The 12,950-nt window shown below is 46.1% G+C and overlaps 1 protein-coding gene across 4 annotated transcripts in view; it reads right to left on the reverse strand.

Moving 5' to 3' along the window:
* The window catches only part of CFAP65 (cilia and flagella associated protein 65), a 33,509-nt gene extending 23,898 nt beyond the window's left edge, over positions 1 to 9,611 (reverse strand). For 2 of the 4 annotated variants that reach the window (XR_013993512.1, XM_081051398.1), the window contains exons 1-7: positions 9,532 to 9,611; positions 7,098 to 7,327; positions 4,996 to 5,180; positions 1,661 to 1,763; positions 992 to 1,158; positions 612 to 811; positions 175 to 320 (exon numbers count right to left, since the gene is read on the reverse strand). Coding sequence is in view for 3 of the 4 variants with exons in the window: in XM_081051398.1 (XP_080907524.1) it covers positions 175 to 320; positions 612 to 811; positions 992 to 1,158; positions 1,661 to 1,763; positions 4,996 to 5,180; positions 7,098 to 7,169 (873 nt within the window). In the remaining variant the exon portion in view is untranslated. Of the gene's footprint in view, positions 1 to 174; positions 321 to 611; positions 812 to 991; positions 1,159 to 1,660; positions 1,764 to 4,995; positions 5,181 to 7,097; positions 7,328 to 7,613; positions 7,661 to 9,531 lie in introns of those variants that run through there. The other 2 variants (XM_081051399.1, XM_081051400.1) reach the window with 2 other exon arrangements.
* Between the last annotated feature and the right edge of the window lie 3,339 nt (positions 9,612 to 12,950).

Genomic DNA, 12,950 nt, shown 5'->3' on the forward strand with positions numbered 1-12,950 from the left:
AGAGAGGGAGACACCTGTGGATGTACGTCTGTATTAACAGACAGAGTTGATGTGAGGCTTGGAGCGAAAGATATGGGAAGGGGGGCATTCTGGACAGGGAGCGGATTTCAGGAATACGCAGCTCTGGGGTCCCGAGTCCTTCCTTCACTCCCCCCACACGCATAGGACGCATACCATCGATGGGTTATACAGCCTGATATGCCTCTTGGCAGTGCAGCCCACAGCCACGGAGCCAAAGTGTAGCACTTTCTGGAAGCCTTCAACATCCTGGTCCTCTGGTCGCTTCTGCTTTATGCTCACCAGCAGCTGGGCACATTTGGCTGGGGCAGAGATGGGGCGTATTGGGGAGAAACCCACCAGGGCCTCTGTGGCCCCAAGCTGAACAGCCCCTCAAAGAAGGTAGTTGTCCCCAGGGAAACACTCATCTGTGACACCAAGGAGGGTAAGGAAAAGGCAAAACCTGCAGGGTTTGGGGGAGGGAAAGAAGCTGGAGGAGGTACTGTGGGGGCCAGGCCAGGGAGGAAAGTGGGGTAGTGGGGCATACTGAGGCTTTGAGGCCCAGGGAGGTGCAGCAGGGGGGTTCTGTGGACAGGTGAGAGGTCGGACCTCACCCGTAGCCTGCAGCTGGATGCTTCTCTTCTGCTTGCTGTTCTCCCCATACCAGCACGTGGCCTGAACTTCGTAGATGACAGCCTTCAGAGGCTGAAAGGTCACTTTGATCTGGCATGTCTGGCCTGGCTCCAGGAGTCCCGTGGCGGGCAGCATCTGGAATGGGCTGGAGAACTCCCAGGTGAAGAAGGTGGGCAGGTCCCTGGAGGGTGGGGCAGGTCAGAGCCACTGAGCTCATTCTGATCCCTGTCCCTGCTTTAGAGGGCAGACACGCTGTGCAGCCTTCTTTACTCCCCCACTGCTTTCCCCCACCGGACATGGCTGTCTCTCCTGCTCCCAGTTCTCACTCTCCGCACCTGTGAGCCTCAGCCACTCCTCTCACCCTACATTGTCCAGGCTGAACCAGGCCTCGGCCATGTCCCCCATGGCACACATGGGCAACTGCAGGGACGGTGGGCAGATGAGGTTATGGCAAGGCAGGGTGGCCCTCAGGTCCACACAGAACGTCCCCTCTGCTTTCTCAAACCACAGCTGGTCCTTGTACTCCTTCTGCAGCACAGGGGTTGGGGGACAGAGGCAGATGAGGATCAGTGGAACCCGGGTGGTACTCAGGAGCCACACAACCCACTCCAGACCTCGGCCATCCCCCCAACACAGCCACTGAGGGAATACGCTGTGGCCCTCCATCTCAGTCTCCGAGGAGAGGATCAGTTATCTGTGTTCCATCCCTGTCCGGGTCTCAGAGATATGGGGCCTCTTTTGACGAGAACAAAGTATCTGGAGGGACCATTTTGAGAGCAGGAAGAGACCAAGGAACCTGGGGCTTTCTGATGGCACATAGAGTCAGTAGCATAGCCTTTTTGCCCCTCCAGTGTACAACTGGAAATCCCCTCTGTCTAATGAGTTTAGGGTCTGACCTTTTCCAGGGCTTCCCAAGCTAGAGCTTTTGCTCCAGTTGGCAGGATGTGTGTATGGTGGGAGAGCTCCTTTCTGTGCTGCCAGTTCCGAGGTCACTCACCTGTGTCCCCCACTGCCCTCTGCTGGACCTTACCTCCTCCAGAGGCCGGAAGATGATGGGGAGAGTGAGGGTTATGCCCGGGCTCAGGAGGATGGGCTGAGGGATGACAGTGAGGAAGAACTTGGTCGTGGGGGGCCTGCAGCAGAAAGCCAGGAGACAGCACTTCAGGGTTAGGGCTCAGAAAACGAGAACTGGTAGACAGATCAGCGAAGAGCCTGGAAAGCTCAGTCCTTGGGACCATAAAGGGGCAAAGACAGGGGCTTTGGCACAGGAGGCCCTTTCTCCCTCGTCTTCCAACTCTTCTAGCAGACCTTCACTCCAGGATGTCAGGGCACCAACCAAAAAGATAGAGGGGCAAGGGAGCAGCACCTGATGCCCATGGTGGTTATGGGGACAGGGATGGGGAAGGCTGCCCTGATTTAACCAAATCTTTGAGTGCTTAGCTGGGGGAAACCAAGGAGGGAACAGAGGTGCCAGGGACACTTTTCAAATCAGAGACCTCTGAAGAAGTACAGTTCTAGGGTGGGTCAAAATTGCAGATACTGCAGCCTTTAGGAATTTTAATAAGATGGCGATGTTACCAAAAACTCTATATCAATAAATGTGAAAGTTTAGATGAACAAAATTATTCCTAGGAAAGTATAACTTACCAAAACTGACTCAAGATCACACAACAAATTTTATGGCCATCCTACCAAATATCATCAAAGAAATTGAATTAAGTATTCAAAAATCTTCCCATAAAGAAAACGCTCCGCCAGATGGCTTTGCAGAAAGTCCTACCCAGCACTGGAAAAAATAATTCCAGCCTTATCTTCCCAATAACATTAAAACAAGAAAATACTCCCAACATATTCTATGAATCCATCACAATGTTGTTACCAAAACTTGACCAAGGCAGAAGAACGAAAAATTACAAGCCATTATCACCAATAAACAAAATGTTAGCCAAAAGAATTTAGCAATGTATAGAAAGAATGCTCAATGAAGACCAAGTTGGACTTATTCTAGATATACATATGGTTGGTTTAACATAGAAAATCAATGGAATTCACCATATTAACAAATTACAAGAAAAAGGAATCAGATGAGCATCTAAATTTTAAAAATATGAAATAAACTTCAACATATGCTTATGAGAAAAACTCTCAGCAACCTAGGACTAGAAGGGAAAACTTCCTTAACTTGATAAAGTCTGAGGGGAAAATAACTGCAGGAAACATTCAAATTAATGGTGAAACAATGGACTCTTTCACTTTGAGTTCAAGAACAAGGATGCTTTCTATAACCACTCCTGTTCCACACGTTCCAATTCAACAGTGCAATAAGGAAGGACAAAGAAAGAAAAGTGTCATTTCCATATAAAATGTGTGTACATAGGAAAAAAAGAATTAACGATTAAATTATTAGAATTAATAAGAGGATTCACCACGGTTTCTGGACACAACAAGATTACGCACAAAACATCCATATAGAAAACGACTTTTAAAAAAACTAGGAACACGCAGAAAATGAAACAACTTTAAAAGATAACATACACGACACCATCAAAAATATAAAATATCAAGTACTTAGGAATGAAGCTAACTAAAGATGAGTACGACAGCTATGGAGAAAATTTTACACTTTATTGAGAGACGTGAAAGAAGACCTGAATAAAGACATTACTGTGTTCATGGAAGACTCAATTTGTGATGATGTCAATTCTCCCCAAATCGATCTATAGGTTTGATGGAATCCCAATCAAAATCTCAAAAAGTTTTTCTGTGTCTGTGTGATCATCTGATTTGAAGTTTTATAGGAAAGTTCAAAAGGCCAGGAACAGCCAAGACAACCCTGAATAAGAATGAAGTTGGAAGACTTACTCTACCAGATGTCAAGAGTTACTGTAAGCTCAGAATGATATTGGCCCAGGGAGAGACAAGTAGATCAAGGGAACAAAACGGAGTGCAGCCTGGATTCGTCATCTGCGGACACTTGACATACATCTGTGGTGGGGAAGACCATCAGAGAATGTAGGAACTTTTCAATACATGGTGTTGAGACGACTGGACATTTGGTTGAGGAAAAAAATGTCATTGGATCCTGACTTCAAACCATTCATGAAAACCAACTGCATATAGATGAAAGACAAAACTATAAAGTCTTTTAGAAGATAACTGTAGGAGAATATCTTCATGACCTAGGTGGGGTAAAGCAGGATTTCTTAAGCAAGATACAAAAAATGCCTCAAAAGCATCAACCATTTGATTCCTTTGAAATTAAGAACTTTTATTTTTCAAAAGACATGATAAAGCGAGGAAAAGACAAGTCACAAGGTGGGAGAGACAGTCACAACACATAACTGACAAAATATTAGCATCCATGATTTAAAAACGTCTATTAAAAAAAGAAGATAGTCTAATAGAAAAATGAGCACAGACTTAAACAGGGATTTCATAAATGAAATATAAGAAATATATGAAACATAAATGAAATAACATATGAAAAGACACTCAATTGTCTTAGTAATCAGGAAAATGCTAATTAAAACCACAACGAATTACCATCACTGGCAAAAATAAAAAAGGTTAATCTTGACAATAGCAATTGTTGATAAAGATTGTGGAGGAATGGGAACACTCTCATATGTGGCTGGTGGAAACATAAATGATCCAAGTACTTTGGAAAATCAAATCCCAATCAAAAGAAGATTATCTTTTGGCTTTACCTACAAAAAACAAACATATACATGTTCCCAGGCACAACAATTCTAGTCCTACGTATCTACCCTAGAAAAACTCTTGTACTTGTGCAACCAGAGATGTATACAAGAATGCTGATAACAGTCCCAAGCTACAAACAACACAAATGAGGAATAGGTGAATACGTTGTAATACCATATAAGCACGCACTGGAATATTATATTGCAATGAAAAAGGCTAAACTATAGCTGCACGTGGATGAGCCTTACAAACACCACAGAGCAAAACAAAAGAGTTAAAATATATATCATGTTATTCCATCTACATAAAACTTATAAACGGGTAAAATTAAACTATATCATTTAGGAATGCAAACATAGGTAGTAAATCCATTTGAGAAAAGCAAGGAAATCATTAGCATGAAAGTTACGATGGTGGTTACCTTTATGGGTAGGGAAGGTGTTCTAACAGGGGAGGGACACAGAATGGGAGAAAGTGAGCTTTGGACACTGTTATTATTCCATTATTTAATCTGTTTACATGGGTTTCACTTTCAATAATTCTTCAAACTGCACGTTTTATATACTCTTCTGATTTTATGACATTTTAAAGGCTTTTTTTTTTTTTTTAAGAGTGCGTGCTTTAGGGCTTAGGGACTGGGTCTCTGACCCCTCATACTTGTACCTGTACTTCATCTTCTGGATTTTGAAGGATAGATTTTTCAGAACCAGGTTTTTGGTGATCTCCTGCCCTAGCTGCCAGCCTTTCCATTGCAGCTCCTCAGCCACCTCAATGCCCCAGACGACCCTCTTCTTCACTTTTCCTTGCTTCTTTGGGAAGCACATCGGAGTGTTTATGGAGCGGGTTGGCTGTTCAGTTGGCAGCAAAAAGGAAGGATGCATTATTGGGGTAGGATTCAAAGACCCAGAGAACGGGCAAACATCTCCCCACTTTCAGAAAGTAATGAATCATACCACCCCTCACCCCTGGAAGATGGACTGAAGACAGAAGGCAAAGGGGAGGCAGGCCCTGGAGCCAGATCTTACCTCTTCCAAGCTCACTGGAATGGTTTTCCAACTAGATTCCCTGCAACCCTGCCCCTGAAGCCTTCCCTGGGCCCCCCCATCTGGCCATTACATCTGGCACACTGAGCAGTCTTGGCTGGCCGGTTCTGTGCCTCAGTGCACCCTCAGATGCTGCTTCCTTCTCCCCCTCCTCCCCGTCCTACCCCTTCACTCCAGAAGCCTCTCCTAGTCAGAGTGGTCTATCCCAGGCACTTTTCTACACCACGGGGACACTCCCTCTCCCATCCCTCAATTGGTGGAACAGAGGAAGGAGTCTATTTGCCCGCGACCAACCTTTACCCCATGCCCTGACTCTAAGGTCACTGCAAGCACTGCTTCTGATGATGCTAGGTGGCATGTGCCAACAATTCTCATCTGTAATGAAAACATTTTCATGGACTTATCCCTAACCCCTATCTATTTGAGCAGAGAGGGGAATGGAGGGACTCCTGGGGTGCAAGGTGAAGGGAGGACAAACGGGGTGCCTCCTTCTACCATGAGCCTTACTATGAAGGCTCAACTCAGAGCCATTTTATTTTACCTTTGGCCATGTACTGCTTTCACATAGTTACATAACATAAGGGTATATTCATCTGCTCAACAAATATTTGTTGACTCTCTATTATGAGCCGGACACTGAGCCAAGCGCTACAATAGTGAACAAGAATGACAAATCCCTCCTCTCTTGGCGCTTACACTCTCAGTTTCAATATTTACAGAGAGTGTCGGATAGCCGATGTAGTCTTTTCTTTCCCAATTTGCCCAGGGAGAAAAGGGGGCATGGGTGAGCAAGGGTAATTGATCATGAGTATCAGCTGATACGTCAGTCAGATCCAAGCAGGAAAACAGAAGCCGCTCTGGTTTTTTAAAACAAGGAATTTAATGCACAAACAGGGGCTAGTGAAGCAACCCCTAAGTGAGGGACATTAAGCAGCTCCTACTACACCTAGGTTAGGGGAGGCGGGGGGGTTCGTACAACCCAGAGGCCAGTCTGGGGTGGGGGTCTTGGAATCACAGGGAGACGCCACTGCTGATGGAGACACTGTCAAAAGCAGGGAGGGTGAAAAAGAAATGTCCTGGCTTCTCCCCTCCTGCCCCCTTCCAATCTCCTGCCAGCTCAGAGCAGAGCAGGGAAGGGCAATGAGTGACGCTGAGGGCAAACAGGCCCAGGACGGCACAGAGGGAAGAGTGAGATGACCCCCAGTCCACAGGGAGGAAAGTGCAACCACCATCACATCTAATGAGACATGAGAATCCACAAACAGACACCCACTGCACCCAACACAAAGCCACACCCCACAGACAAACCCCCAGACAGCCGCTGGGGAGACAGAGAAGAGGGTCCTCCCCTGCCCCTGTGCTGTTACAAAGAGACAACCCTGAGAACTGCCAAAAGCAAGCAACATAAATATATTGGTCACACACAGTCCTAGGGGGCCATGACAAGAAGAGTTTTCTGAGGGAAAGGAAAGCTCCTGGCGCTTTATCAGCCTCCAACTCGCATCTCCCTAGAGTTCTCCCTCCACCCTCCCCCACGGTCACTCTCACTGCTCCCACCACTCAGTCACCTTGGTCCTCAGTCTATGCAGGCTCTAGTGCTGGACTTTAGACAGAAGAGTCAGGTCCTTTCAGACCCACCCCCTATCCTGCTACCCTTCCCCTGGGCCCTGGCCCTGTGACACCCTGCCCGCCCCCCGCCCCCAGCCCTGGCTGTGTCCTCACAGGAGCACTGGCACTGCCGCTGCTGCAGACACTCATGACTGCACTGCTGCCAGTGATGGTGGGAACGGCCATGGTGCAGGCACTGAGGCTTGATCAGGAGGTCACGGGGTAGTCCCTGCTGTCCCTCGTCCTCGTGGTGGGGCTTGGAGCTGCCTGGGTGAGCATCAGGTGCCTGGAACACAGGTCCAAGGGGAACACTGGCTAAGTTGGAGTTCCTGCCAGTTTGGAGCCTAGAAGAGGCCAGAGGAGAGACAGGAAGGACATGAACGAGAGGCCGATGAAGTAGACTGGCCACAGCCATCATTATCACAGAGGCAGGCCTGCTTCCCAGCTCTGGCAACACATATGAGGTGGCACCATGAGGAACAATGCTGAATACAAGATCCAGGGCTTTTCTTGGAGCCTAGAGACTCATCACTCAGGAAAGGCACTTGGAAGAGAGACCCTGCCCTCCATCGCCACACTTGGCACTTCTCAGCAAGCTCCCAGTGAGAGTTACTGAAGTATATGCATTACCTTTATCTGACTTTTACTGTCTGTTTCCTCTGAATGTATCTTGCTTCCTGTGAAAAGAGGAATAAGGGGCAAAGAAGAAGCAAATGACACTGACGCATTCTTGGTCTTCTGAATTTCCTCTATCAGTACATGACGTGCAGTCCAGTTTTAAAGTAAGCATTGAAATAATCACTCAATTCAAAGTTAAATGAATCAACCTCTATAGCAGAAGGATCCATGGACGGACTACAGCTGGAAAGTATATGCAAATGTGTATGCAAATGTTATAGGCAAATTATATGCAAAATGTCATGTGTATGGACATGCACTCTTTTCTAGGGACAGAGTCCACAGCTTTCCCCAGATGCTCAGAAGAGTGCTTAGCCCTGCTCTAGGGGACATACAAGTGTCCCACCTGGCTCTGACTCCATCTCCTCAAATTCCCTCTTCCTCTAGTGGACTTCCTTCAGCTCCCGCCCCCAGGTGCGGCTACCATGTTGGACAGTATCAATCTAATACCTTTATGGACACAGGTACGTTTTGAAGACCACTCCATATACTTTCCCACCTCTTCCAATAACAATCTCAAAATCAATAACAACTTCTACTGACATTTACTGAGAACTTACCATGTGCCAGGCAGTGTTGTAAAGCCTTCATATGTATTTTAATTCTTACAACAGTTTATAATTAGATGTGAATTGTCTTTTATTTGGCCTAAAATAATCCCTTTTCAGATTTGGGGATTGGCTCCTTATTAAAACATACTATGCTTTAGTAAATAATTTTATGGTTATCATCTAGAAATTTACAAACTTCCGTTCAGACACTCTCCCACCCCCACCCCACCACCTATCCAGAGCAAAAGATTCTGTTGATTCAGTTTTTCCTAATCAGTAACATCTTCAAACCCTCTGAAAGGGACTATCTTAAATTCATTCATTCATTCATTCACTCACAAAGCATTTACTGAGTGCCTGTTAGGCATCAGACAAGACAGCAAGAACCCTACTTTAATTGTGAAGTGTACGCTTAAATAGAATCAAAGAAATGCAAGCTGGGGAGACAGAGAAGAGGGTCCTATTATTTTTCTGCTGCTGGATGACTATGTAGTCCTGTGCTGACTCATTAATGCCTGTCACTTCCGGAGATTCTACAGACAGCTCCTGCCTCAGGGCTCTGAAGAAGTCTCCAGTCAACACATGAAATATTGCAACAAGTGCGTAGAAGAGATGAGAGAGGAAGGGGTAGAAAGCTGGTCTGGGCCACGTCTTAGGGCTTAGTGGAGAAAGCACTGGTCCTGGAGCAAGGAAAGCTGGATTCCAGCATCTGCTTAGGTTCATTCGAGATGGGCAAGTTTCTCCAAATCCTGGAGCCTCAGACTCCCGGCCTGTATAACGAGGGTTATGCTGACTATCTCACAAAATTGATGCGAAGCTCACATGAAATAGGGTATTTGAAAAAGCCCAAGATAAACCTACATTACTATAATTAACAACCATAACTTCCACACTAGCCTGCACTACTCTTCCAGAAGAGTCACACATTTGCAATTATTGGGAACACACTGGGCAAGGACGCGGTGTTTTTTAATCCAATATTCTAATCTTGAGGACTTAAAAATATATATTATCAGCTTCTTTTATTTTACTAATTTCCAACTTAAAAATTCCCAAAATGATCAGTGGAAAATGTGGCAGGTCTTCATGTAGAGTTGAGGGAGGAAGAAATAAGTAAAAAGAAAGGACAAAGGACATCATTTACTTAGAGCTGTTCCTCCTTTCTCTTCGGGATCCCAAGAGATTGATCTTGGGATCAATCCCAAGATCTCCCAAGTCTGATTGATCTCACCCAAGTCTCAGTCCCACGGGACTCTCGGAAGGACATGAAAGGGACCCCTGGCCACTTCCCGGAGGAGACGGCCTCTCGGGGCAGATACCTTTCTTGGCCACTCGCGCCGCTCCCTGGGTCCCTGGGATCAACGTTCAAAACTCACACCACCGCCATGTTGTCGTCTCCATAGATACAGGACGCACAGGACTCAGCGTCTCCTGGTATCCCAGGGCAACGACGGCAGCCCGAATGAGTCATGACTCAGAGAAGGCGAAAGCGCCGCCCAACTTTAATCCCTACTTTCGTTTTTGATTTTCTGACTTTCCCTGCTAATCGTAATTGGGCTTCTACCAGTAGCAACATGGTACGTATAGTCCCTTAGTTGTGACGTCCCCGCAATCGTGACTTTAGTTGACGACCAAATTCATAGGAGGCTATTCCATGGACCCAAGTGGGTGTCGTTCCGGTTCTTTCCCGACACAGGTTGGTAACACTGGGTCAGAATCTCAAGCGGAACTTCATTCTGTGCTGGCAATTTTGCTAACTTAAAAGCAGCCCGTACTATTTCTTATTTGCTTATTGCTTTGCAAATGGATTCCTTTTGCTGGTGGGAGAGAATGTGTCCTTATGTCCTTGCCAGCACAAAGCTAACTCTTGAAGGGATCTGAAAGTGAATGTGGGAACAAGGCATTGTTATACATCCTATGGATTTTTTGGAAGCGCATTCGTTCATTAATCTGTATGTGTGTGGTAGGGGAGGGTCTCATTAGGTGAAGACTCCTTAGGTGAGTAAAACTGAGAATCTCAAAGTTCATTCATGGGCGATTAAAGATGTTTCACTACCCAGGACAGTGATGGGGGAAGGTGTTAAGCGGAGAAACCTGTGAGTTTAGGGGTAAACCAGAAAATAAATTCTCCTTTTGGGAAAGTTGAGGTTTACTTGTGAAAGGTAAAAGATGGTCTTTAACATTATGTTAAGTGAAATAAGTCAGAAAGAGAAAGACAAGTACCATATGATCTCACTTATATGCGGAATCTAAAGAAAAGAATATGTGAATGAACTAATCAGAGACAGTTTTGAGGGCACAAAGAAAAAAACGAGAGTTGTTAGATGGGCGGGGGCGGGGGGGGGGGGGGTTGGGGATAAGGGGAAAGGTGAAGGGATTAGGAAGCAGCTGGTAACCACAAGATGGCCTCAGGGTTTTCTGAAAATTAATTTGGGGAACTTATTCAATAATGTCGTAAAGATTTTGTTGGGTATCCGATGGACATGTGTCCTATTTGGGAGACCACCTCAGAGATAATGTGGATGCCTGATCATGGTATTGTACACCAGAAGCTAAACATTAATGAATGCCAACTATAATTTTATATATACAATGTGATGGCTGGGTGTGAGGTCGGAGGGATAATGGATGGGGGGAGGGGGGTTCACAGTGTGAGGGATATAAATGATGAACGTCTAAGTATTACCTTGTCTTGTACACCTGAAATTAATAAAAAAAAAAAAAAAGATGGTCTTTAATGACAAAGTGGCCTGAGTTGGCCTGGGACATCACGTGGCCAGAGGCTGGCTAGACTGGAGGGAGGGGACAGGCTTGGGGGCTTCTTAAGTTATGCTACCACGATTAAATTTGGAGTTTTCTTGGGATCAAGGAATGTGGAACTCAGTGAGTTTTTCACTGCTTTTAATGTTATTCTCAGAATCTGAGACTTGTACTTTGGACATGACAACTTTTATGCTGTTTGTAATTTCTATCATTCCCTTCTTGTTTTCCCTGAAGCTTTTTTCAAATGGTCAGCCTGACTCAGCTGGACCTATGAGACCTCTTTGTCCATTCTTAGGTCAAAAAGAATTAGGAGGCAGTTACTCTGGGGGCAAGGCTTGGTGGTGGTCTCAGTAATCCCAGAGACAAAACCCCACGGAGGAGGAAACCCTCGTGCTAAGAGCCACACTTCCTTGTGCCTTTTCACTGGGAAAGTGTCCCTCCAGAGATCTGGCCAGCCCAAACCTCAGTGGATTCTGGAATTGGGACATTGAAAGGAGATTCTTAGTAGGGCCCCTGTGGTCCCCACTTCTGTGAGGCTCTGCCCACCTCCTGACTTTAACTGGTGTGATGTACTCCCAGGGAGAGGCCAGCGCTAGCTAGACTTTGCCCCAGGAGGTGAACAGCATGGAAAGAGGCGTGACAAGGGGTTGAGCCCGAAGAGGGGCAGGTTTGCCTCAGAAGTCTCACTTTTTAGGAGCCCAGAATCCATGGGAGATAATGGATGTGGGGTCCTGGTGGTCATATCCTCCATGGATTCAAGAAAGACAATGGAGATGGGTACTGTTTGGTTCAAGGCTATGAACAAGGGTGAGCGATGACTCAGGAAATTGCAGAGGACCAGGACCTAGGAGAGAAGGAGGAAGGCGGATGGGTAAGAGATAGCCTCCAATCCTGGTTTGAGGCTGGTGATGGGTGTAATAAAAATAAAGCACACTCAGTGATTTGGGCTTCAGCACACACAAAAATATATTTTCTAAGCTTTTTCCCCACACTCCCATACCACCACCATTCCCTACCCCCCCACCCCTGCCACTATGGAATAAAGAAGACTATAGGCTGGGAAATCAGGCAGATCTGAGATTAATCCTGACTCTGCCACTTACTGGCTGTGTGACAAGGCAAATCACATGACCTCTCTGAGTCTCGGTTTCCTTATCTGCTACCTGGGGATAATTATCAAAAGCCTGGTGTAAGGACTGAGTAATCAGGCATGTGTAAAGTACTTGACACATGGAAGACAGTCAACAAAGTTAGACACACACGCAAAGGTCACTCTCTAAATGGGAGGTCCCTATAAATAAACTACTCAGCTTGTGCACCTTCCTCTCTTACCACCTCCCAGCCTCTGCTGCACACTGGATAGACAAGAAGTTTCTCTTCTCTCTACATTCTCCTCTTATTTCTCTAGGAAAGAGGCTGCCTTGAAGCTCCAGGATAGAGAAAGACAAATGGAAATGCGAGGGTGATCTCAGTCTAGATAGCAAGTTAACCTATCTCCAGCACTTGCAAAGCCCTCTCCCACCTTCCTTACCCTGTAACTCTGACTCAATTTAGACTGTTGATTCTGAAATCAGGTCTGTTTCCAAGGCTTATTTAATTTACAGGAAGGAGAGAAAGAAATGCATCCTTTCACAGAAGCTCCTGACCTGAAATTAGTGGAGCAAGTCCTCTAGCCCAGTCTGAGGAGTAAAGAATGAGAGAGGGCTGCAGCCAAGAGGGCCGCTGGGTGTTTCAGGATCAAGGAGCAGGCATGGAGCGTGCTGTACATTGGAATGCCTTGTTCCCCTGTAGCAGCTGGAGGGAGTTAAGAGACTGATGGTTCCTCCAGCCTGAAACAGCTACCCTGGCACAATACTGTCAGGGATTGGCGGGGAGACTGCCATACGGCAGGAGAATTCAAAGAAAAGTGTTTCATTCTGCCTGGGACTCCTATAAGTTTTTCTAACTCTCTTGTGCCAATCCCCTCTCCCCAGAT

The sequence above is a fragment of the Rhinolophus hipposideros genome, assembly GCF_964194185.1.
Source record: "Rhinolophus hipposideros genome assembly, chromosome: 6".
NCBI lineage: Eukaryota > Metazoa > Chordata > Mammalia > Chiroptera > Rhinolophidae > Rhinolophus > Rhinolophus hipposideros.